General features: G+C 43.3%; 1 protein-coding gene across 1 annotated transcript; it reads right to left on the bottom strand.

The window, feature by feature from the left end:
- Positions 1–1,363: 1,363 nt before the first annotated feature.
- On the bottom strand, positions 1,364–20,900 carry LOC142766038 (endothelin-converting enzyme 1-like). Its single transcript, XM_075867853.1, has 7 exons — positions 20,670–20,900; positions 18,812–18,840; positions 15,327–15,503; positions 12,169–13,222; positions 9,553–9,984; positions 5,307–5,489; positions 1,364–1,598 (listed from the first exon to the last, which is right to left on the bottom strand). Exons 1-7 carry the CDS (start codon positions 20,898–20,900, stop codon positions 1,410–1,412), a joined length of 2,295 nt encoding a protein of 764 aa, XP_075723968.1. The 3' UTR covers positions 1,364–1,409.
- Between the last annotated feature and the right edge of the window lie 6,397 nt (positions 20,901–27,297).

Genomic DNA, 27,297 nt, shown 5'->3' with positions numbered 1-27,297 from the left:
ACAGACGTTTACCTGACGCATCTATGCGCAATCTCCATGTTACATGGTGCGAGTTAAAATCGCCCATGAATAACGCGTTAGGTCTGCAGAAAGTATGCATAGAGTCCAGAGTGCCTTCCTCTTCTACGCAAGTCTTCAAATAGCAGTTTACATAAGTTATTGGCGCACAGCCTTAAAGTACAAGTTCTAAAGCTAGGACTTCGTGATCACAAGATTTTGCCCGTAAAAACGTTCACCTTATGACAAAGTTTGGATGATGTAAAAAACGCTGTTACTCCCCCTCGTGCATTCAGACAAATCAAAGTAACAATTGTGAGACTTGTTAGTTCGCACTCATCCTCTGTATACCTCTGCGTAAATTTCGTGCTTCGTTTGTGTTAGAGCAGCACGTTAAGTGTGAAGCTGCATACGGCATTTCGCACTGGCCCTATTTGGGTTGCTCACGTGCGTACTTTGTGCTTGAGCAGCCACTTCCGTTTGGATCCGCTTGCCGTTCTTTGCTAAGGGGGCTTAAAATATTAAAATACCTCAAGCAGCACTTTTAACATGCACCAATACCAGCCGAGTCAGGAAATGCTCAAGGAATCTGCAACTATTAAAAATGCCACACTTCCGGGACCGAGAACCATAAGTATGCGTTTCTTTCGACCCCAAGTTCGACACTGATATTTCTCGCTTTCATCGCTAGCGACTTCCACCTCGACTTTCATATATGAATTGGCATATATTAGGGCTTCTTTTTCTTCAGCTGTCGAGCCTACATCTGCGTGTTCTAATTAGACTTTGCTGCATCAATATTGCGTGCACGTTTAACTGGCGCTGAGTTCTTATCACTTTTACTAGATGAAGCCACTGAATTTGCTTATTTAACTTGATTTGAACAGATTGCAAATGGTCTGACTCACTCTGCACTTGAGCACGCTAACTAATTGCGCAAGTTTAGTCACACAAATAGTCAACAAATGCTCAACGATCTTGCACTAGTGACATTGTGTCTTCGAATGTCTGCAATTGTTTACGTCATGCCCACACTATATAGCATTTCAATTCGCTCCACTATATCACTCGGTTGCTTTCGTCACCGTAGAAGGAAATGATTCTACACAACGATGCAGGCATACTGAAACGTGAGATAAAAAAAAAGCATTACTAAAACAGAGACTTGCGAGCCTTGTGTAAAGAAAAAACTTTATGCGAACAATCACATTGCAGAATTGTACTTAGACATAGTGGTGAGTGAAAACAAACCTTAATACTGTGCCGGTAAATAAGTGGCATTAAAAACGTATGAAACAACCAAATTGTCTAGAGTGCATTTCATTTGAAACAAAGTCTAAAAAAAAACATTCAGCCTCTTTGAAGGTTGATCACGCCACCAGAGTTATGTCTTGACGAAACGTCTCGCACGTTCAGTCGTAAAATGAGCATTTTTCAGCCGGATTCATCTTGGAGCCCACTGGACAGCTGAAGGCTTGGGCAAATGGTGCGAAGTTCATCATCGCCTTGTTGCAGTCTCCGCCGTAGAGGTTGTCAGCGGGTGTCTTGGAGCAACTCGACAGGCAGGCAGTAATAAAGAATACCTTCTCCTCAGTCAATTCCTGCGAAATGGTGTGACACGTGTTGATTATTGCAACAACCACGTAAATATTACAGTAGCCACAATGTAAACACTTTGCAGCCCTGTGAAAAGTTATAAATTGCAGTTTCATCGATGAACCGTTATTAACCCTACGAAATTTTGCGAATCAACTGCACTTTCCCAATGAGGACCACTACTTTGTAAGAATAATGTATTGAAGCAGTTCCACTTATAACTTGCGTGCCTTGGACAATGAGCAATTAAACATTTACGCGAGTGCTTTTGGCTGCTGTGACATTCCTCTAAATAGGGAAATTGTGAAAATATAGAGCAAGATTTGAACACTTGGAAGATGCAATCAAACACAAAACTTCTTTCTAAACACAATCACAATGGCTACTTTTCCCTCTTGAAAAACGCAAGCATCTTCGTCAAGGCATTGTAAATAGATAACGCTGGAATTTCTTGAAATGCCATAGAAAAAGAAGAAAAGGCATGAAATGCACCACTGAGCCACCGTTATTACTTCGCAAAAATAAATCATTTAGGACAAAACAAGCCATGTTGCGTGATTATTTTTAAGTCACTGGCAACTTGTAATTACTGGCTTTCTCCGGCGTCCAGCAAAATAAGAGATGCGCACAGAGACAATTGACCACTGAACCATCGAAATATACACTCATGCCGCATAGCTACTAAGTTTTCGTAGAATATTTTTGAGCTAAATTTTTTTGATTAAATTGATATATGCTTCTTCAATGCGCCTACTTTGCAGTGCCAGCATGACTGCTAATAACTCGTCTGAATCAAAAGTCTTCTCGTAATCCACGATGGCTATATACAGCGGTTAGTAGTATTCTGCGCATTTCTCTAGCTCCTGGTTTATAGTACCTCTGTGGTCTATAAATTGTTGACTACCCTGTACAAAAGCCTACTTGGCCTTTTCGTTTATTCAACTCTAATGTCGTCGTAATTCTATTAGCTATTATTTTTGTGAAGAGCTTATAAACAACCACCAGTAAGCGCATCAGCTTGTTATTTTCCAAGTTTTTCACTTGAACTTCTCAATGGAATAAGGTGATGTTAGCCTTCTTAGAAGGTTCCGGTACCCAACCTCGTTAAAAAACACTTCGTATGCAGGATGGCCAGTTTACCTGAGACAATCTGTACACATATTTCAAAAGAGTTAATGTTAACTAATCCCCACCAGCTGCTTTGCATTCCCTTCAAGGCTTTTTTAATTTTCCCTGTCCTTACTGGTGGCATGTCCGATTCCTCTGGGCTACTACTGCTCACGCTATCTTCCTCGCTGTCCCGGCTGTTGTACAAATCTGTAGGTCTCTTCCTAGACTTCAACTATCCTGCCCACATTGGTAGTGTTTTTGTCTTTCTTGTTTTTTTCGTGCAGATATCTAGTTTTTGCCGATTCCCAGTCTTGTCTGCGCAGCTTTGAGGCCTCGCCCTTTATTTAGGGCATGTTGAATGCTCTTCATATTATGTAAATTCTTATGTCGCCTACTTTACGCCCATTATTTAACTTCGCAAGGTTTGCGAGTTCTGCTTTGTCTGACTGTTTCAGGCTATCATGCTTGACGTTTCTTACTGAGGTTCTTCCGTCTCCTGGGTGAGCTCCTCGGTGTCATGTTAAATGGCGGTACCTCCGACTTCCATTGCAGACTCCTGAATGATACTAGTCAGTATCATTCATTGCATCGACGCTAAAGATGACTTCAACGGTTAGAACCTAGTAGCTATTCTCAAGCGAGACCCTGAATTCCTGTCCTCTTTATCTCAGCGCAAGCGCATAAACTTACTTATCGCGTATTACTTTTAAAGTCGATAGTCTTCTTTGAGGACCTTCGACGCAAAAATTTTGGTCTGTCTGTCTGTTCGTTTGTCTGTTTGTCTACCCTTAAACTGCGAACGGCCGACTTCATTCTCAGCGCCCGCCATTGCTGCTCAAGATTGAGCGTTCATACTTGTGCGATTGTCAAATAAAAAGCAATTATTGCGCATATCTGAGGCACCAGAACAACACGTGTGTATTCTACATGTGCGTATTTTACTATAAAAAGGCATACTCAATTCTAATGACCGTAGAGTTTATCACGCTGCGCCGACCATGCAACGCTTGCACGGAAAAGCAAGTTTCCAACACTTCGCTAAGACGAGACCGTAGCGGCACCTACCCGTCGCCTTGCGTTCTACACCTTATCACCTCTGAGACGGGCACGCACGCCTGTCTCGGGGCAACGCGCTTCGTTTTCAAAAAAAAAACTGCTAGATGGCGCTCATGTCTCACGTGTGACGTGCTTGATGCGCTCGTTCGCTTCAGCTGCACGCCAAAGGCACTCTAATGCAGCGCCTCCAGAATACCATTCACCAATTTTCTTGCGCAGAACATCAAATAAATGTTTTGTTCCCTCTCTCTACACGCAAGACTGTCGTCTTTCGCCGGCATTTGCAGATTACATGCCGGTACGGGGCCAATTTTTTGCCATACACTACTTCTTGCGCAGAAAGACCGCGTAGGCGTAAGTTATCGGCTAGGATCTTTTTACAACCACGTAGCGTGAGTACAGTAGGTGGCATTCATTGGGAGAGTTTCGTCATGCGAATGACTCTGGATGCAGGCCAGTTATTATACGATGTTTTAGAGTTCTAACGGAAAAGAATCACGACACTACTTCAATAATGACTACATCTAAATTTTTTATTGAACCTTCCGTGTGCAAAACGACTTGTCGTGAAGACAAGGCGCAGCAATATAATAAACAGAATTACGAGCCCTAAGAAGATTGTGGATGGTAGGCGGGTGCACTTCACCACAGTATTTGATGCGTGGGCATGTGGCGCTTTTGCGCAGTACATGTGATAGATACGATAAGTCAGGTGCATATTTTGCGAATAAGCGTCTTGGGTTACGTTGGCGTTCCTGCGCATCTTAGAGACGAAGAACAGTTGATGTTTATATTAGTGACAAATTAAAATGTTCACTGTTCACACATACGTTTTTACCAATGTGTAAACAGACCATTCCCTTGTTACAGATTGGAGCCTAGGTATTTCTTAAATGATAATAATTTATTAATTTGTGAACAGCGTCCACTTATGAGGGCAAAACATACTAGAAAATGTGACAAGGCCAGCCAAAGCATATGCTGGAATAACTTTAAATGCTGTGTTTTTTGTGCCTTCTTGATTTCGCTTGTTCCTTCGTCAAGACGCCCTAACAGCTTTGTTAGCGAACCACCTACGCGCTTCTCCGCTGCCTCGTCATTGCGTTAGGTCTCAAAACCAGTGCCTCCTAGATATTCTCCACTTGTGATATAAAAAACGCATGCAAGGCGTCCGGTGAAATCGACCAGAAATTGACCAGCATAGTTCCCAATTGGAGAAAGACCTATTTGCAGTGTACCACAAAATCATATTGATTAGAGTAAAATATTGCTATCTGCACACTTCGACCGATACCTGCTATCATGTTTCCTGCACAATCAACATCTCTGGCGATGTGCTGCTTTGTGTTATCCTACTCACACTAACGTCGTTCCTGTAATGTTGGAGACAATAAAATATTCAGGCGTTGAGAAAAAGGCGAATGTATTGGCATAGCTACAATATGTATTTTCTAGTCCTTATCTACTGCGTGCATTTGTATTTCATTACTCTAATAATATAGAGGCATGTATGAGATTAAAAAGGTGGCTAGCGAATATCTACCCACCTCTAAAAATTGGGTGTCGTTGTCTCCTTGGTGCAGCTTAAATGCTTCGTAGGCCACTTCAATCGCAGGAATCTCGGGAAAGATGCTGGCATTTCCGGGAAGACAACGGAGAATGCGCTGCTCAAAAGCGCCCGGCACCTTGTCACTCGGTTGTGACGTTATCGCCTCGCCTTGGGAGTCAACCTGCAAGCAGTGCTTACGTTGTAACATATACGCTACAAATAGTGGCCAAGCTTGCAATCAAGTACATTTACATGTTCATATGAGACATTCTTTTTTTCTCTCGACGTGAAAAGCAGAACGTGAGAAAAATTGAAAGCTAATTGGAAACTACACAAACACGGAGACACTTCAATGTACAACCGCTACAAGTGCGAGCAAGTCACAGCTACAGTTTTTGATGAATCAATGCTACCAGCGGTCAGCAAAGGCACAGAATGCACAGAACGACACTGGAAAATTACTAAATTTCAGCTTGACTTTAATCCTCGCAAACTATTCATAGATACTTCCACTGCACTCACTCAAGTGCCAAGTCACTGAGAAGTGTCAGAAAAACAAACCGCCATCTCTTATGCCACCCTTCCGTATTATCTTTGTTTCAATATATAATTCATTAGAAGTCTGAGTGTTGTGCTTTGTCGTGCTGTGTAGTTCTGCATGTTGGCTATTAATATTATGAATGGACTGTAAAACTATATTGGGCGGAGGGGGAATTAACTTCCCAAAATCACAAATATGAATATGAGATACGGCGTAGTTCAGAGATCCAGACTTCGACTACATTGGTTGTTTAAAGTGTACCCAAATTGGAATACACGAGCCTCAATCATTTCATCTGACATTGAACATAACGTGCTAATCATGACACGCATGCCACGTGCTGTCGGATTTGCACATCCTGGTCTCGGAGAACTGGCGATCATTTAATTAAGAAATCAACAAAACTGCTTTTACGGCACATTATTTTATGATGAACAATAATGTCGCTAGAAGGAAAGAAGTGGTGAATTTAAAGGCCCTATTTTTTTTTAGACACAAGTAATAATGTAAACTAGCAGACAACAGCGGGAAGCAAAGTATTAGAGATGTTAGTAGTAATTGTAGTGTACATGTGAAGAAACAAATGAGGAGGAAAAGAACACTTGTCGCCGTCGGGGATGGTCTCTGCCACGGGCAAGTTATCCTTTCATCCGCTTTTTTTCTATTCACGGTAACATTAAAATTAGTGGCAATATTATCCCCTATACTTTACTTGGCATTATTGCATGGTAGTTTTCGTTCGTAAATTTCAGATAGCCACATGAGAATCACGGCATGAATGTCATCGAGGGCTTAAGTTAAAAATGGCCCGCTCACGGTATACGCTCGCATGCGTTTTGCCTGCTTTATACTTTAAAATGGGTGTTGGACAACACAGTCGTATTGACGGGCACAGTCGTATTGACGGGGACGAAGGGAGCAGACTATCGATCGAAGGTGAAACTGTTTATTTGGGCCGAACTCGTGGCTGACAAACGAGAAGTAAGAGTACAGCGATACCCACCGCGGCATCGATAACGGCGAACGGAGCGTCGGCCGTCCACTAACTGACAAGCAATGAAGCGCATCCACATTTATAAACGTGCCGTCGAATATCCTAGCATTATCGCTAGCGACAACGTCAGTTTACGATAATCTGTAATCTTCACGAAGTGGGTGCACTAATCTTAACAAAATGACGTTCTACAGACTCGAAGCTTCCCTAACGCTGCAGGCGCACGCTTTGCGCTGAGAATTTCGTACAGTGTAGCGGGGTGATAATAACACTTGAGGAAGGAACTTGGCAGTATGACAAACGTAAATGGAGGTGGCAACACGAAGATCGTCATTCACATGTCCTGCCCAGCATGATTTACATACAATGGTGACAAAGTCTTCTCGGTCATTCAATTAAATGAATATATATCAAAATTTTAATGGCCAGATATGTGTGTGACGAAAAAGAAATATATTCCCGTAAAGGGTACCTTGGGAATCATGCGAAGCAGATTATGGATTGAGTACCGTAAAGTTAGCGCGAAAGTTCCCTTATATTTACTCATCACCACAGTAGATGACTTCCTAAGTTCAGGGTTGCGTTTCCTCTCGAGTGTAACGGCCCAGTGGTCCGTAATGTGTAGAGTCAGGCGACTAACGGATTGCCTTGCTTCAACCGTATCGCTGTTTTTGCCGCTGACTCCTGTTGCGGTACCGCTTTGAAGCGAAACGTAAACCAAAGCCGAAGCGAAACGTAAGAGCGCATTCCCACTAGAGAAAATAAGCGAAAGCGAAAACGCCATAGCCGCAGGAAAAAACACGACTGCGCGCGCCGAAGATGTTTACATTCGTCCTGCCCATCCCGCTGCCGCTGACGTCGATACCTCGACAATTATTTCGCTTTAGCCTGCTTTCTCAGAACTTAAGTTTGTGCCGAATTCTAGTTATTCCCGCCAGGCACTGAAAATAAAGAGCTCGCACATTTTCAAACGTTGTATCGGGAGATACGCCAGCAGAAGTGACATGAGCGAACACACTGGCAGCGGTGGCGGCTGATTCAACCGGCTGCACACAAAAGCGAGACACGTTGGGACATGCCGACTCGCTGCTCCTGCACCGCCTAATTTCAGAGTTCTCGGCGATTGTAATCCAAACGAAGATCTCAATGAACACGTTCTCGTTGAGGCGGTGAAGCTTTGTTGTGCTGCACGTGTGCTATGTGATTTGGGCCGATGCTAGCCACCACCGACGCTTTTGCCACCTCGTTGAATTTGCGGTCGTATGGTTGAATCACGTGGTTTGATCTAGTGCAGCCAAAGTCGTGCAGCGGAAACCGGATTCGCTTTCACGTGACGGAAAAATCAGTCTCAGACTGGTTGCTGCGTGCCGGCCGTGTGGCGTGGTTTTCCGGCCGCTTGGGCGGTTAAACAAGCCGGTTTTCGGAGGTTTAGCATTTTCGCTCTGTTCGGGGCCAAGTGTGTCAACACGCCCTTCGGCTTCACGTTGTCGCGCCGCTTCGACGTTTGCTTGTCGACGTTGACGTTTCGCTTCGGCTGCGCGATTTTTCTTTGCTTCTGTGGATTCTTGCAGGAGGCGCTTACGGTGTGCTTCTGATTCTCTCAGTCAAAGTTCGGGGTCGGTTTGCCACCGCTGCCGTTTCGCACTAACGGCTCGAGCCCTCTTCTCCTCAGCAAAAGTATTAGCATTGCTGCTGGTTGTGCATCGTGGCATTCACGCTCGTGTTATCGCGGTGAGATTGAGTAGAGCCACGACCGCTCGATCTGTCCTTTAGGGGAGGATCGAGTGGCCCTGGTAGAGCGGAGCCTGCACGGGTCATTTTCATCTCGTGGAGCTGCCGTGGCGCCTCTAGCGGTCTCGTCCGGAAGCTTGGATCAGCTGTTGGCCTTGCGCAGAGGGGGTGTGGGTGGCGCTGAGGGGAAACAGGCTCGACCATAAGCTGCTTCGCATTAATAAATGACAGGGGGTAACATGAAAATCTTGACATACATGTCACGTACAGCAACACGCAACGCTCATGGCGTGCTCGCAGCCATTTCACTAGCTTGAAAAGCACTAAATTTGGTAGTACGTGACATGACTATATGCCGAACATAAATGACAGGTCCAAGAATGCAAATAGTGATATACATGTCATGCATGGCACGGTTGACATAACGCTGTACTATAGTGGTTCCTGACTGTTCTGTTTTATATACCGAAATTGGTGTGGCAGGACATGAGTGCCTGACGAGCATATGACAAGTGATTTATCGTATGTACCAGAATATACGCTTTATTAGGGTGACAAATACCGGGTTTTATATGCGTACATGCATCACAAAAGTGCGATATACCTAAACTAAGCGTCATGACATCAATGACTTCATTTTGCTTAACTTCATGACTTCATTTGACTCAAAACCAAACAAGGCGATTTATGACTCTCCTTGCTCCTGCTTAATATTTCATGAATTCTGACATTGCATGGAACTAGCTAAATTGTTAAAAATACATTTCAGTGATTTAAGAAAAAGACCCCGTAAAAGGCATAAACTAATTTGACAACCTGAATGAATTGTTATTGTAGCTAGCTCCGCGTCAGGAGAGACTGGGGACTTGAATGCTGACCTACCATTATTTATGAAAAGGTGTTTGAACATTTGCGATACTAAATGTTTTTCCTATGGCTTGACTGGTTCCTTTGGGTCTCACCCTTGTGCCCCCTTACCTCGACTCCCTCGCTTTCAATGGCACTGATGAGTGCCCGAGAATAGAGGTACAAGAGGCCGCCGTGCAGCATAGCCATAGTGCCGTCTCGATAGTAGAGCGGCGGTGCCAGTGCTCTGATGCTGACAGAGAGGTGGTTATGTACCTCTATGTAACGGACATATGGCAGATCGTAATTGTCACCGAGTAGCAGCTCTTCTGAAGCCGCATCAGTGCCGAACAGCAGACGCTGTCTGCGATGTGTCTCAATCCAGAACTCGGTGAAAGACGGGGCGTCATCAGGAAAATCTTTGTAAACTGCATCGAGCCGACTATGAGACAAGAACGCCTCCGAAGGCCATACGACAGTATGCACATTGCTGAGCTTCTCCACGGCTTGCTTCTTAATCCTCGATTCCAACCATGAGGTGGCACCCGTTTTGTTTGCAGCCACCTGCGGTGAAAGAACATTACGCCGTCCTACATGCAAGTTACGCAGAATTCGTACTCGTGGTCCTTGAGTCGCCCAGTCTTACCTCGTTTAAGAGACAGGTTGTCAGCGCGAACTAGCCATTGTTGCCGTAGCGGGGAATTGAACTAGGAAATCCGAATAGAAGCTAATAGGCAAAGTAGTCATGTCGTGTAATTTTATCACCGCACTTGTAGTCTAATAGTACCGTTCATATCACTGAACAATAAATGGAATTTTTATTAGAAAGCAGCGTAAAAATACCAGCACTGTTTTTTTTCCTTTCTTTGTTGTGAAGCCGCAGGTAATGATATTAGTGACAAATAATTCCCTTTGTGGTCGTGCAACTGATGCGCCAGGGAAACAATTTTTGTGATATACAAAATCACACTGGAACATTCGAGCTCACCAGTCAGGTGGAACCCTAAATGTCGAGGCAGCTTTTCCCTGGAATCCCAGGTTGAGTTGAGTAAGCAGGCTACCGTAATACCAGTCGCGCTTAAAATATGGTTGAAGTCTAGCTTCAGTCTAGCTTTTTTTTGCCGACCTCTGTTTTGTCAAGTCGTCAATAAAACACGCGTTGAGCATCATAATTAAGAACTTGCGCGTAGAATCAGCATATATGGCAGGAAGCGCATACAATACATGCCAGCCGGGCGTTTGCCATCATGCCTACCACTTAACCACTCTGTATTCGAAGGTGCGTTCATGCCATTGCTGCCCCTCAAAATAAACTGCATGCACCCGGCGGTCAGGTAAATGTGGAAAGCATCTTGTCCTATAATATGGTGGCACAGGATCTCAGGGGGGCTTAGGGAAGAGAGAAGAAGGGGGTACGAAGCCGCAAGTATGCACCACTTATGGTGGCGTCATGGTTGTCGGCGCTGAACTTAGAATGAAGTCGCCCAATAAAGAACAATGCTTTGCTCGGTGACGATTACTAGTTATTCTGATGCCTGTGTAAACTGCGAACCCGCGCACTACCCTCGGTTTTGTCTTTGACGTCCCCATTTCTTATTTGTTGTGGTGGAGGCGCCACCTAGTGTCTGTCATAACTATGGCACATCCATAAAACTTACTGTATGTCAGCCAGCAAATTAGGCGAAGAAGCAACCACTTCACCAGTACACGCATTAGTGGCATTTCTGTGGAACTGTGTGAGGCCGCACATTCTAAAAAGCGCAAAATCACAATTATCCTAAAGTAGGGTAACTTCATACAATAAAGGCCACTCTCACGGTTCGCCTCGCGGTCACTACCTGTCATAAGTAGATATATACCTTTACGATTTCCAGCGTGTCTTTATCTATCCCAAATTGCTGTTTTCAGCTGAGACTGCATACTTGTTTGTGCATTTACATACTTGTTTTGTGCATTTTAATTTTCATGCCTACTGTTCTGCTTTCCGTGTGCAGCTCAGCAATCATGAGCTGCAACTCGTCCCCTGAGTTACTCGTCAAGGCAATGTCATCAGCGAATCACAGGCTAATAAAGTTACTCTATATTGATTTGTTATTTCTAACTCCTCCCAATATAGGGCCCTGAAGACATCCTGCAAACAAGCGGTGAATAGCATTCAAAAAATCCTGTCTCTCCGCCTTACACCCTTCTTTATTGGGACTCTATTGGGTTCGCCTGCATTACTGCTCATGTCTCGCCTGAGTCAAACGCCATGTTGTATTCTAAGAAAGCCTTTTATAAGAGCTGGGGGTATTCCGTGTATTTCTCATATTACTTGATTGGTATACATTCATACTTTTGATGTACCATTCATTTACACAGACTCTAAAACAACTCTTTGAGTTTTTGTCCCTTCTTTGTCCCTCCAGCATAATGAACATTATCATCCTAAGCAACTATCATTTTATTAATGAGATGCACATTCCCATTGAATACACCCTACCCTCGCGGCCACTGTTGGAAAAATACCAGCAAGAAGTATTTGATGCAGTCGTAAATCACGGCACTTAAAAGGAGACAGAAAGTGGTTAGCTGCCGACTCGTATTTTTCTCTGAAAGTTATCTATGACCAACTTTTGCAACATACACTTCAAAAGAAATGACATCATTTCTTCTATCATAACTTTCGGGTTCGTTGCAAGACATAGCGCTGGACAACTTTGACGAAGGAAGACGAGCCTCACACTTTAGCTGTTGTGAGACACCCACCTGCCCGAGGTGTTCCAGGTGTTCGATGATACCTTGCCGTTCCTCCGTCGAAAAATGAGCGACGAAAGCGAAGGCGGCTAAAAGAAGCTTGAAGCTTGGCTCGACTTGATGAGCGCAAAAACGAGGCCGTGCTTCTTTAGCATGTTCCTCACTACCATACATTATAAGCAGAAAGCTTCTTGGGTAGGCTACTGCTGCGTACGTTTCTACAAAGAGGTATGCCACATGGCGCAGCAGCGCTGTGTCATTGACTCGGCTTAGTATCGTCATGATGCTGTTGAACACCGCCAGGTCACTCACAAGCACCAGTTCGTCCAATGTGACAGGAGGAGTAATTTTCAGAGCGGCATTGAACATCTCTTTCATGTGCACCGCAATGGGCAGAGAAGTGACATTGTCAATATCGCCCAGGGGAAACAAGGCCCCCGGGCGAGTTCTGGAAGGACCGGTGGGCGCTAGGGTATTGAAAACGTATTCGAGAATGTCAATTGTTCCTGACATTTCATCGTGGTCTGGCATGCCGCGTGAGTCGTTGGCGAATATCCTGAAGAGTCCAGTGTACACGCTTTCCAAGTGTTTCTTCGGGATCGTCTGCATCAAAGATTTCCATAATACAATCTCGTCGTTAGTTCCGAAGAATATACGCCTTTGTACTTTCCCTGGGACAGCTGGTAGAACCCTCAGAGCAAACCAGAGGTCAGCGTTCCAGTTGAAGGAAAGGTCGAACAGGGCCATAGCTGGAGGTACACCTTCGGGCGATTTCTCTGGCCAGAGTATACCCCGGGCTTTCATAAATTTTTCAATGATGGCAATTTTGGGCCCCTTTTGCGCCATGCAGCTTTTGAACATAGCATCGACTTTCCTGCCAGCGGAAAAGCGGACCACACCTTTTCTCAGCGTCTCTGGAAACTTGTGAAGCCAGTGCAAGCGCATGTCGTTCATCTGGGAGCGTGACTGGTACGCCTTTCCCCTACCTGTCCAGTGACCGCAGACGTAAGCGCGAAAATCTTCACAGGGGTCCACGTCCTTATCAATCTGAGCTTCTATACGGTCCCTGTAAAGTAAAAGAAGTCAGCAACGTCAGAAGCCACCAATCGCTATGGAAAAACCATCTTTTTACTGGCGTTATCGAATTTCTACCGTGAAATAGACGTGTTCAGGCTACTATGGGTACCCTGTTAGCATTGGCCACATGCAGATCAAGAGCAGAATATCTATAGACTCCGAAAAATGCCATAAGCTGGGTCTCCGCACAGCAAAGTAGGTACAGGAGGTGTGCGAGAACAATTCAGCTATATATAGCTGGGTGGTGAGCAAATGTGGTGGCCGATGAGTCCGTAGGTGGGTGCAAAAACTCCACGGAGCCACGCTGCTTTTCAGAAGTAGTAAATGTGTAGGGCTAAGATTGTGGAGAACGAAACAGCACTCCCGAACCTGCCGCCACTCGTACGTGAAAAAAGCGCATCGGAGGGAGTGAGCGCAAGTATGAGGGTGAAGTGAGTGCAACACTATACCCGTACATGACGTCCTTTGCAGAGAGGCCTGTTCCACCAATCGGACATACTTATCAAGCGAAGGGGTGTGTTTGTCACCAGTTAACCATATATATTGAAGATAAGAATTTAATAGCCTTCAGTAGGTGGAACGTACGCAACAGAAAGTCAGGAGAAGCCAGTCCAGCTGAATAGTTGGTAAACGCTATAAACAAATTTGCAAGACATGATAGTTTTGTACTAATAAATCTGGTATAGATCACAGAATATGTCCTGCCACTTGTTTTATACTTTACGTGTTGAGACCTAAAAGGTAAATAGAAGATTACCTGCTCGTATATGCCATAAACCCTCGTTTATGCCATTCATGCCATTCATTAGAGAACATAGTCCATGCATATATGTGGATTCCATTATATACGATGCTAACCAAACGTCGCCGAAGGCTTCACGTTTGTGATGGCATATATGTCGTCCATGCCACAATAGAGATCATATGAATACTATAGCATTCATGCCATGATCTATCAATAATGCTCGTAGTACTTTACAACCCGTGACGTTAATTTGTGTCACGTCACACCAAATCACAAAACAATCCTGAAAGCACCAATACTTTTTAAACATGTCATTACGTGCATAAGTAAATAAAACCAACTTCAGGTTACGCGAAGGAAGGCAAAATAACATTATTTGTTGTCTTAGTGGCACTGTAGTAAGTACAACATGAATGAATTTCTAATGAATGAATGCGGATGAAAATGAATTGGAAGAGACACCTACTAGATGTAATCATATAACGCGACTTTAGTGTCGTGCCCATTCAATGTTCCGTCTAGGTACGTTGTATGCCGTAGTGTTTTTCGTCGCCTAAAAATTAGATTACGAAGGTAAACAAACTTGATATGAATGCCATGAGAGCCACATTATATTGTCATTTGTATCGCACGTATACTGTCAGCATGACGTGATATTTATGTCATAACCTTTCATTTCTTAGTCACACACTTGCTGTAAATTATGCTTTTTGTGGTGTATGTCGAAGAATAAAGTGAGTAGCCAAGTTAGATAGATAGAGATAGATAGATAGATAGATAGATAGATAGATAGATAGATAGATAGATAGATAGATAGATAGATAGATAGATAGATAGATAGATAGATAGATAGATAGATAGATAGATAGATAGATAGATAGATAGATAGATAGATAGATAGATAGATAGATAGATAGATAGATAGACTTCATCAAAGTGCATTCGGATTGTCCGCAAATACTTTGTATTTAAAAATGAATGAATGCAGTTTTGAGGCTCGGCATCCTTTGTCAACGTGGCTTTTCGGCTATTTGATAATTTGCTTCATTAAGTGCCATAGCTCTTACAGACAAGGACTAAAAAGATACATGACAAGCGCTAACCTTCAACTTGAAAGCTAGCTCTCTTCCTGTAGTCTCTTTATATTCCACGTGTGTTAGTGCTATGCCACTTTGGAATCCCCTTCAATACACTTCAACGGTAATCAAACTCGCCAAACCCATATATTTTTGTTCAAGTTCAAATGCATTTCGTGTGTTGGACTGGCCTACCATATTCCACGATTTTTGTGACGCACCAGGCTTTAAGCACCGTATTCCGCAGGCGCACTTGTTCGTCTATGTCTTACCTGTGTTCCTGGCAACCTTTCGTGACACAGAACTGAACATGACGCGCCTTTGGCCTCTGATACAGCAGCAGGAAAGTGAATCCGAGGATTACCACAATGATAGGCACTGCCAGAAACATTTTGGTCTCGTACGGAAAGCGGTGTCTCTTGGGGGGCCACACTGGCTTGAGATGGTTCCTGGAATACGAATGAGAAGGTTTATGATCGCATTGTCTACCAGATGTGCCATTCAGCATAAAAAGTTTTTGGCTCACATTCAGAGGGCGTTAGTTGCATTTTTTTTACCAAAGTGTTGGCCCATTTTGAAAACGACATTCCTGGGCGCAAATTGAACACCAATGAATTACAAGTATGAAAAACAGCACAACGTTCTCATCAAGTCTTGCTGTACTTACATATTAAGCGCGGCGATCGGTGCGAGAAGCTCTGTGCCACCCGTCAACGCAGCTAGTAGTAGCACACGCGCTTTGGATGGCAAGTGTATTCTATCTATCTATCTATCTATCTATCTATCTATCTATCTATCTATCTATCTATCTATCTATCTATCTATCTATCTATCTATCTATCTATCTATCTATCTATCTATCTATCTATCTGTCTATCTATCTATCTATCTATCTATCTATCTATATATCTATTAACTTGACCTTTCAGGTTGAAAAATAGCCATCTATCAACATCTATCTTATCTACCTAGATGCCTGCGAGTGGGTTCTCTCGTTATCACCTTCTTCATTTTGGAAAGCAAATAATTGAAATTACTGTCATGTAAAAAAAGCATGACGTTTAGGACTGTCTGGTTATGACATGGCTAATGTGGGAATCTCGTCGCTCAGCCCGTCAAACTCTTTTCACTAGAGACCTGTGGCACATATGACGGGCCACAGTACGCGGGGATGCGTCACAGGTGTCTGGCAGTTTAGATCTACCGAGGGTTAAGAAAGTGGTTATAAGCAGCGTTGAACCGACGAGTGCAATGAATGCAGTTGTCAAACTAAAGCATTCTGCGTGGCAGTCAACTAATCTACCACGGAGCCACGCCAGGTCCCGTACTTCTTTTGGAGAAAGATACTATGCAGGCATAATGATGGTGAAACGTGAACTGTAGTTGAAGTGTTTCTCATCTGATTAAAAAAACATTACGTGTGCACTCCTATGATACAGCCGTCACACTTAAGGGCCATCCACTGAAGTACGTCTACGTAGCACTATCCAGTGTTACCAAATCCGCAAGCACAAGCGCTACAATTCAGCTCACCGCTTCTGGTGTTGGTAATACCAGTATTGTTCTTGGCATTGTTCCGAAACTGTAGAAAGTTAGTTACAAAGAACATACGTGATTGTTCAACATACATGTCAGTGCGTGTGGCTTTGTACATGTGTTATTGTAATTTCGTAACGTTTTGCTCAAGAAAAAAAATTACACAACCTTCACCTTCCCTCCTAATGCTTCCCATGACATTAATTCCAGTGGTACATAGGATCAGCCAAATTCTTAGCAGTCATGATTTGCAAGACTGACAGAGTGGCTACATAAAAAATGTTGATAGAAAGGTGCAGGTGACCTGAGAATGATGAAAGGCACATAAGCTTAAAAACTACCAAGTTCAACTTTGATGAGCTTTAGGGAATTTTTAAGATATTTTACAAAAAGTATATTTATAGATTTATGAACTATAAACACAGCCCTTTTAACTGCCACTAAAGAAATAAAAAATTCTAAGCCAATTTTTGTCACGACAAAACTGCAGGGCGAGCTTACAATCTCAATGAGTAGTCATGTAAACGCATTATCTTTTTTGGACGTCATCAGTAAGAATTCACAAGAGTACGAATCTCTAACAGATTTGACAGTCTATTTCGTTACCACTAAGGACATTACAGGCAAAGCGTGTGCTTATGAGTCTCTCATTAAATTTTACACTACCAGTATATTACTAGTCACTTCTCCCTCAAAAGCTATCGCACACCTCACCTCTTGTTACCACCTTTGGCAAAAACCCACGTTTGAGCAAGCAGTGAGTTGATCTTACAACGTCATACGCCCCTAGTGGCATCTGGATTACGTCGTGAATGAAGTCACCTCTGACTTCACACGACTTGACGCTTGGTCACATTATGTTCGGTATCTTTTGTGTTCACAGCGATGCCAGATGTTTCGGAAACGCGGCGTGCAAGGAAATCGCCTCAGCAACTTCAGAATTTGCACGCAAAGAACTCACCGCGGCAGTCGCCACGCGATTCTCCAGCAACTCGTCCAAGGCTTTCAGCGATTGCCTGCCTTTGCGGCGCTTGTCCGGAGAGGCCGCGGGGCTTGGAGAAGGCGCAGGACATTAGGACGACACAGGAGAAAGAGTCGATGCAGCGGCCTTCGCTTGTTCAGGGGCTAGAATAGCCGGTGCTGAACCGCCTGGTTTACGGAGAACGTCGGTTGTCGCATCTCTCTTCCCATCAGTAGCACGAGTGACTCCACCCACTTGTACATCTGTCTGTTTCTCCTTTACCTGCAACGTGAGGTTATTCGTTTGTGACGTTGAAACGGCAACTTTCGTGTGAGAAGCATGTGCAACCGGTTGCTTATCGAAAGAAGCGCTAGAGCGTAACTATGCTTATTTCCATCGATGTTTCACTTTGCGAATGTGTCTAATGTCACAGTTTGCAGTGATTTTCTCGTAGGAATAACGCCAGCGGTAGAAGCTATGACGAAAGCGACTCTTCATGTATTTACTCCAAATTCTGTTTTTCTTCATTTTTTTGTCTAACATCAAAATAAAAAACGCCAAGGGCATCAAAGTTACGGCGACGTTCACGCCGGTGATTTAAAACTTTACACGAGCTTAAGCGTCAGTCTCTGCTTGCATTCTACGAAGAGGTTTTTTTTCAGGCGAAGTGACCATTTTTCTTCATAGAGGCCGGAGAAGCTTTAAAACATAACAACCTAAGCTCCTACAGATTCTTGTGACTAAACACGAAGGAGAAGTGAAGAAGTTTTGCATCTCCGTTATGCAAATTTTCGTTAGAGGCGTGTGTGTGTGTTTTTCTTGCTCGATTAGCTTCGAGAGTGCATTGTTGTCTACGGTAAGCGATTATTGCCTTCCAACGAACCTGGTTACACGACCTCTCTAAAGGTAAACCAGCACAAATTTGAGACATCGCAAATGGCGCATTTTTAGCTTCCTTGTTATGCAGTGTTAACACTTTTCCCAAATTGGAGTCAGCCAAGATGTATGAAATATTTTCTTTGATATCAATGTTTTCGTCGTCGAGTATCGGCAAGGCAGCCCCACCACTATAGACATTCTCCAGACGTATCAACACAGTTCCACTAAGTTGTCAAAATCAGCGTTCTGCATGCAGTACAAAAATCCCGGTCATAGTCACTGGAGACAACGCACTCATTCTTGTTTACGTGCACTACAAGCAGATGACAGATCTACGGCTAGTACGTCGCGAATCGGCGTTTATAAGTGACGTCGACTTGCCGAGACACGTCACGTGGAAGCCGCACCCTCTACATCAAAAGCGAAAGACAATTTTTATGATAGTAGTACTAAAAACGTATATGATGCATTCCCAGGCACCACAGTACTTTTTTCGTGTAATTTAGAACAGCAGTCCCAAAATATTCAAAAAACTGTGTCAGTACTCCTTTAACTGGCCAACGTGAATATGCTCTAAGCGTTGCGTTCTGGCACATTTCTTAAGTCTTCGGACTATACGAGCGCGCCAAATGTCACAGAGATGCAGCACTCAAGGAAGCTCCGCATAAGGACACTCATCCATCTCGAAGCACGGTAATGTTCTGGTTCTTTGCAGAATGTGCCCCTCCGCAATGCGGTAAACATTGAAGGCGATGTAACACGAGAGTTGATCATTGACCAGTGGTACTACAACGCTTTCAGTACAATCGGTACCAAACAATATGCACACGCAACAGCTGAGCACCAGCACAATATTCGCAACCAACAATGAAGCTGTGAATGGTAAGGAGCTGCAGAATTCACATAGCAACTCAATCGTATGTGGCATTTTTCAGTGACCAGCAGGCTTCGGTAATGATGCTGCGCGTGACATGATTGGTCATGTTATACTATTCCGAAAATCCTGACCTTCAGATTGTTCGATATTGATGTTTCAAAAATTCTCTGATGCTCCTGCATATACCGCACCATGCCCTACAGCAAATATAAGCGCAAAAAAAAAGAAATGTAGCATAAACACGTTCTGTTAAAATTTTATACAGAGAAATGATTACACATATACCCTTCACCAAAAGGAAGTTTCATTACAGTAGCCGTGTATGATCCTATATTTAAGCGTGGAAGTGAGAGACCACGTTACAAAGTGACGGGGTCAAATCTGCATCCAGCAATATATCTTGAGTCGAGATCTGTATATTGAGGGAACTGGCTACCGCTTCAGAGAAGCCACGTCATGGTAGCAACGCCAACAACGGAAGCCATATGGTTAGCCAATCCTTGCATAGAACTGAAATACACTATTAAATTATGAGTGCAGACGCTTTGCGTACCTAAGCGAAGATACAATTGTGAGGAATGTCGTATAGGAGGGCTCCAAGACTTTCGATCACCTTGTGTTCGTTAGCGTGCACTGAATTCAAATACATGTCATTTGCATTTCCTTGCCATCTGAATGCAACCATCAACGGCTGGGATTCGATCCCGCCACCAGCAGGTCAGCACTCGGAAATCCACCGAGGATTGCTGTACTATCTATTTCTGATTCAGAGCACAGCTACAAGTAAGAGCCACGCCCACTTTCTTTGAAATTTTTTGAGAATGCACATTTGTGGCATAGTAACATTCGTTACTAATGGCCAAAGAAACTGCAGCGCTCGAGTGTTAGGCACCCCACTCTATGCATTGAAGGCGTTACAAACCAAGCGAAACAATGAAAGCGCTCGAGTTTTGACCACACGACTGTACATAGCAGGTGATGCGAACAAATCGAAACGCTCACAGCAGCGAAGGAAACCGCAGTGCTCGTGCCAGCCCTGCGTGCGTCTGAGTTCCGACCGATGGGCCAGCGTGCGTGACAGAGGAAGATGTTAGAGGCCAGTGGCTCGTGAGATCGGCAGACTCCGCGATCGCAATTTTTTATTTTTATATTAGTTACGGTAACGACAACGACAGTGTCGGCACTGCACGAAGCGACGGGAGCTTGTTTGTTTGGGAGGTACGCGGTTGAGAAATCGCTGATTGTTTCAGTGGACAGGGCTTCATAAGCGATGAAGAGCCAGTGAGTGAAGGTATCAAGCTGTACGTTTTCCGCCGATCATTATGATAGAATAACCTATAGATTTTAAAAGGAATGGCTGACCTGGACATCCCGATTTGTCGCCGGCTTTGTGGCATAGCTCTGCGCGAAAGCATGTGCACCGCGCGGTGCTCTGCTCGGCCTCCGGCGGCGCTGGTGACTCTTCCGCTCATCCGAGGCGGCCGTCTTGTCTTGTGCTGGAGGCTTTTCCGATGCCACGCTGACCGCAGTGGTTGCCGTAGCCCCGGCATTCGGAGCTATCTCCTCGCTTGCAGGCTTTGCGGTGGACGACATTGCGAGCAACTTCGTTGGTTAGCGAATCGAGAACCGCCGCTGCTGACGAAAGATGCGTTCGACCCAAACGACCAGATGCCTTCTTCTGCGCGCGCCTCGCGCTCACGCATCTTGCTTGCTTGCTTGACCATCGTGGTTGGTTGGTTAGTTGGTTGGTTGTTCCTCAGAGTCCTGGCGCAACCCACTACGGGGGATGGGCCATGAAACGCGGGGTGCCTCATTTCTGAGCTGGAGTTGTTTTACCACCCTGATTATTTAGATAACGATGTTCAAACAAAGAACCAATTGGTAAACGATAGATTACAAATAAAACAGAGATAGTACAACGAATGAACATGCTAATATGGTTTGAAATGAAGTGAATTTACGCCTCAGCTTAACATACTAATCGTTTTGTTGCCTTTAGAAAATTGCATACGGCCTCGCAAACATTCCTGTGGCTAAATCCCTTTTCAGTTGCTCCAAAGTTGCTTGACGAATATCAGGAGATTATTCTTGAAGCTGGAGGTTAATACACGAATAAATTTTAGAATTGAGACAGAGAAAAAAAAAGACAAGAACAAAAGCGAAGCGGCTACTGAAGAATACAATATTTTTAGTGTTTTCAAAGATTACTATTTCGTGGTAGCAATCTACGGAGTATATGAATGACTTCGATATCTTAGCGCCAAAAAACAAAACATAGACAAAAGATAAAGACGTAGACAACGTAGACGCTGAAGTTTTCTACGTCTCTTTCTTTCGTCTCCGTTTTTCAAGTTAAAATATCGAAGTCACGTATCTTTAGCAGCCCGCCCAACTCTCTGTACTGAATATATACCAATGCAGTGAAATAAATCAGACAATAGGATAAAAGCATTAAGTTTTAAAATTCTCTATTTACAACAAAACAGGAACGAATTATTTTATTGTCGCTAATAAATTCACATACGACTAAGCAGATGTCTTTGTGGCTGTGGACTAGAGAAGAGGCCCCAAGAGAAAGATCATTTTCCGAATTCAAAGCAATTCTTAGGTTCTTGAATAAAATTTTAACGTGTTTTTTTTTTAGCCTATGGCTAATGAAACGACGGCAAGTCAGTAAAAAGTGATAAATATTTTCTGGCTTTCGACAGTAAAAGCATAGTGGTGAAAGTGCCAAACCAGACGTGTGTAAACTAAAATTTAGAGGAAATGACATCGAATATTGTAAAACACGCTTCCAATTAACGAGGCGGGCACCAATTATTTTTCCAAGCAAAACAAAAATGACCATATTCTTGGAAAGGCGACTTTATTTTCATGTATTCTTGTATTAAGGAATAGTTGCGGATTGAGGATTCAATTATCAAAGTTGTATCAGGCACAACGAACATTACAGTACCACCTAGGGACCACTGGGCTAGAGCATCAGCCATCTAGTTCAGAAATATGCCATGATCACCAGAGACCTATAACAGTCGCACCAAACGCAAGCTTTTTCTGGCATCAATGACGAGAATGAATTCTTTATAGAAGACTCGGAAGAAGAACCTGGACTGAGAGCTCTACATATACTGACAGCGATTCAGTAACTATAACAGTTGAATCCTGTATGGAAAATTTTCTAATAGTTAAAATAATCGCTAAGAACTCTGGTTTGAATACTGGAGTGTAATCCGGGAGACGCAATGAGAATGACCACGTAAAGCTTCTGCAAAAGTGACTACTCCCGCCTTATCTTCACACATGAATACACCAGTAGCAATTACGTTATCAGTTCCCAACTGAATAATATGGTATTCTAGCAAGCCTAATTGCTATCTGGAAGGAAGTAGCTTGAAGTTTGATGGGAATTTATTATCAAATTGATTTTCTATCATGGCCAATGAATTGTCATTTGAAACGACGCCACGTATAGATAGAATCGGCACTTGGAATAGTTATTTGAGATGCATGTTATAGCTTTGGTTTGAAAGAATGAACTAAGACGCTCAAGCACTTTTCCTGTGTTCCTTTAAGAATGACTTTTTTTTTTAGTTCGCTTAAGCCACAGCTATACCTCGATGCTGCATATATGAATATTTAGCGGCTCTAGCTGACCTTTAAAAAACAAAACTTGAGGTTTATAAACCCTGCATGAGGGCTCAATAAAAAATGTTCTCAATTCAGACATGTATACAAACTGAAACTATCCTCATGAACATACGTAAACTTTTAAATAAGTTTCGACGGTCAGAAGGTGGAATCTGTATGCTGGAGTGCTTGCTTGTTTCTTGATTCTTCGCTCCTTCCCACTATCGGCGATTGGTCATGAAACCGGCGTCTAATACAAGGGGAAACTTTTTGAATAGAGACGAAGGATGAGGAATAAGCCGATCGCCTAGGACATACTCAAGGAATAAATATTGACAAGTTTTTGAAGTAACAAACCTAAGAATATTATAATGTAATGGAAAACGGCAACCGTGTACTGTGCGATGGTATAGCATGTTTAAGTACACCAGACAGTTAAAATTTTCAGAGCCCTTTACTACGGCGTCTCTCATACACATATTGTTGTCTTAGAACGCGAAACCACAGATAATAATAATAATAATAATAATAATAATAATAATAATAATAATAATAATAATAATAATAATAATAATAATAATAATAATAATAATAATAATAATAATAATAATAATAATAATATTTTATTATTATTATTGAAAAACTATGAACAATTCAAAGGATTGTTGACGTATAATTTTCCCGAGGTTCTTGCGTCACCAGAGATTTGTATGTGGCTAAGCAGACAGCCCTACTTCTGTGGCCCAGATAAATCATTCAACGAAAAAAAAACAGTTTGAGCACTCGAAGTAATTCTTAAGTCCCTGAATAATACACACACGCACTTTTTCTTTCGCCTAGAGATGTGATTGCGAGTGAGTAAAAATAGATCGTGTCGACCGAATCCTCTTTCTCTTTCAAAGGGCTTTACCGAGTTGGCAGCGTTGCGACGAACCCTGCACAAAATGAATTATTGATAAAATATTTCGAGAAGCAGGCTTCTGAGTGCGAAAAATAATAAATGCAGGCGTATAGAGAGATACGAAATCTATGTGACCATCAGCAACAAAGTAAAAATTGGCTGCGTATTTGCGTGCATCGCTGCATATATGTCGTCAAAAACGTGGCCTTTTTACGTTGCTTTGCCGGAGACAGTGGCTCCTCTATGTTGAATCAGCCGAATATGGCTCGCATCGACAAAATAGAGGAGATGCTGCATTAAGATTCCTGGATGAAACTTGTTTTTAAAACATCTAGAGACCTCATGCTGCGTAAAATATGGACGCCATCTGGCAGTGCCTTCGGGAAACATTAGCTTGTGCCGAACCCACGGTATCTGCCAGTTGGCATCAACATATCGTCGGTACAGTGATTTACGTGCATAGCGTCGCATTTGCAGCGCAGCGTAAGAAACACTAAGGTCTTTGGGACCGTGTATATATGTGTTTTCTGCTGAAAGAACGTGCCACCTCATACTTACGTATTGATGTTGCACCTCAGATAGGCGTATTGTTCGTTTTTGATCAAAAATGCTCACAAGTATGAACGCAGCCACCAGTTCAAGGTTGCTGGGCATTCAGAAAGTGCTTGAACTTTTGCGGGAGGGCCGAATTGTGACGAACAGACAGAGAGACAGAAAAACCAAACTTCCTGCGTTCAAGGCATCCAAGAAATTCTATCGTGTTAAGAAAAATGTGGTGCGATTCAAAGTATTTCACTGATGAAGCCAATGAATAAAGAATCAGTCAAGTTTTCAGTAATATACACATCACGTGTTCCGTATAGTAAGGTAACCGTGCAAGTGTTTTGGGCATTTAAAGCGGCAAGTTAGAGCCAAAAGCAATGACGTAAGTGGAATTTTTTTTACAGCCTTCGGATAAAAGTAATACGATTTATACGTGGGATTTAACGTCCTAAAACCACCGTATGGTTATGAGAGACGCCGTAGTGGCGGGCTCCGGAAATTTCGACAACTTGGGGTTCTTCAACGCGCACTCAAATTTGAGCACACGGACCTTTCGGATAAAAGTAAATGAGTTTATTGGTGTGTCAAGGTGAGGCGCATATGAGTCACAGAGCTGTCGATGAGTGCAGAGGCAGTTTTTGATGAGGGGGCATAACGGATAGTATAGCACTTTGGGTTGCTGGTGCTAATGTAGTAACGTCTGAAGAACACAATATAGTACATGTCCCTACTACTCTGTCTGCGTGATTGCTCGCGATGATGATGACGCTCATAGGTGACCGCGCTTATTCGTGGAGATCGGCCACGCATTTATTATGTGAACTTTGCAATATTAAAATAAGAAATAATGATTTAAAGTACCAGAATAAAAGAAGAAACATCAACGACGGACTGCAACAAGTGTGCACTTCGACCTGACGTGACACTTCATCATTTGACATAGAGAGTAAGACAGCAATAATAAACATTGACCCAACATCTTAAACTTGTTGAGAAGTAGGGCCTGATATCGAATACATTTCGTCACATGAAAGAACAATAAGCAGCACCAAAGAAATTATTCTAGCTATCGCTGACAACTGATGCACCAATCGAATGCACAATATCTATTCTCAAGCTAAATCCAAGCTTAGTTGAGCCAATGGCAATATACTTTAATAACTGGGTCACCGGCCGGCCGGGTGAAAGCATCATTCTCGAGTGTGCAACACGCGCTAACGTATGCGAATCCACTTGCGAGAAGAAAAATGCCGCGGAGGTCTCACGTTGTCAGCAATCGTATTTGTGTTATACCTGCGCGCTGCACCACCAGATGACACGGCCTACCTAGAATGTGGAAGTTTTTCGCTGGCCTCATCGAGTGAAATGCTAGCGCTAAAACCTCTACAGACCAACGGTTGTTGACGGCGACGTGTGCTAATGTGTCAATACATGATTCATGAGAAATAATTTCGGCCCAGTTTCAGATCGACTTCTCTGGAATCAATAAAGCTTGTCGTACAGCAGGCGCGACCTCTCGCATATATACAAAGTGATGGTGGGCCCGGCATTTCTTACGGAGAGTTCGTTTCCGTGTACTCCTCCCGCGTCTGTGCTAAACCACGTGGGATTACGCAGACAAGCGTTGCACCCTTTTAAGAGGCAGTCGTTGGCCTGTACCTTCCGGACTTGTTTTTGTCTTGGTGTGTCTCTGCGCACATATAAAATAAATAAATGGATTGTGCGAGTGAGCTTAATTATGGACGAAGTTCGACGGCTCGATTACACGACACACATCTTCAGTGGAAAGTTGTCATCTTTCGTTACAGTGTGATTTCCGTGACAAGTACCAGTATTTTACAGGTGGTTTTTTTTTTTCAACGGTGTCCCTGCAGCTGCTGTGACAGCCATGCACGCATCTGTATACTGCGGAATTGAAGCTACGTGCCGTACGACTCTATCCCCTTAGCGTACCTGCAAGACTAGTTTCCTCTCCACAGGCCGTACTTTAGAAACTCACATGCTAATTTTCGTTCACTTGCTCGAACGTATACTTTCAAGGTTATGTGTTCGATACGGTTTGATATCGCTACGGAGTTTTTTTCTTCGTTTGTATTTAACCAAATGGCGCGCTGGCCATGTTGAGAACACTTCTCCAGCGGCACTTGATATTAGCAAAGTTTGTAATGCCCAAGAAAGGCACCCACTATTGGGAATAGCATATTTCCTGGAGAAAAAAAACCGCATGGAAGCACTAATTTAGACTTCATAAGCGACACAGGTATGTCTGAATACAAGAATGTCTCGCTTTCGCCTTACGCGGCGTGCCACCACAATTTTGCTCTAAAAGATGGCGCTCTACTGGAATTCATCTTTCCAACTGTCGAGCCTGTATCTTGTTGGTAATAATAGATTCTGCTGCACCAGTATCCAAATGCTCGTTCATAAGGCACCAACTCGTTTTCACTTTTGCCACATCAGACTCTGCTGCACTAGTATCGACATGCACATTCAAAAGACACGCACTGATTTTCAATTTCACCTATCAGATTCCGCTGCATCAGAATGCACTTGCACATACTTGAAGCGCGGACCAATTTTCACTTCTACGAGATCATATTCTGCTGCAAGAGTATCCAAATACACATACATAAGGCGCTGACCAATTTTCAGCTTTACTAGATGAAGTCATTAATTTTTCTTATTTAAATCGATTTGAAAAAGTTCGAAGCTGTGCAGCCCGCTTTATTTTTCAGTGCATTAACCACTTCGGTACGTTTCCCCATACAAACATTCGATAAACGCTGAACCATCTTGCGCTAGTGTGATGTGTCTTGTAATGCCTGCAATCGTTTGTTCCTTCATGCTCATTATATGGCCTATATCAATCGAATTTGCAGAAGCCCATTACCGAAAACGAAACATGCGAACCTTGCTATA

The sequence above is a fragment of the Rhipicephalus microplus genome, chromosome 6 (assembly GCF_043290135.1).
Source record: "Rhipicephalus microplus isolate Deutch F79 chromosome 6, USDA_Rmic, whole genome shotgun sequence".
Lineage (NCBI taxonomy): Eukaryota > Metazoa > Arthropoda > Arachnida > Ixodida > Ixodidae > Rhipicephalus > Rhipicephalus microplus.
This window is presented reverse-complemented; position numbering and strand designations above follow the sequence as displayed.

Coding starts and splice junctions, on each gene's coding strand:
- LOC142766038 (XM_075867853.1), bottom strand. CDS start 20,900: ATGTCGTCCACCGCAAAGCCTGCAAGCGAGGAGATAGCTCCGAATGCC. Junction 15,504..18,811: donor CTTCCACGTGACGTGTCTCG/GCAAGTCGACGT, acceptor TTCGTATTCCAG/GAACCATCTCAAGCCAGTGT. Junction 9,985..12,168: donor ACCTGGAACACCTCGGGCAG/GTGGGTGTCTCA, acceptor CTTTCACCGCAG/GTGGCTGCAAACAAAACGGG.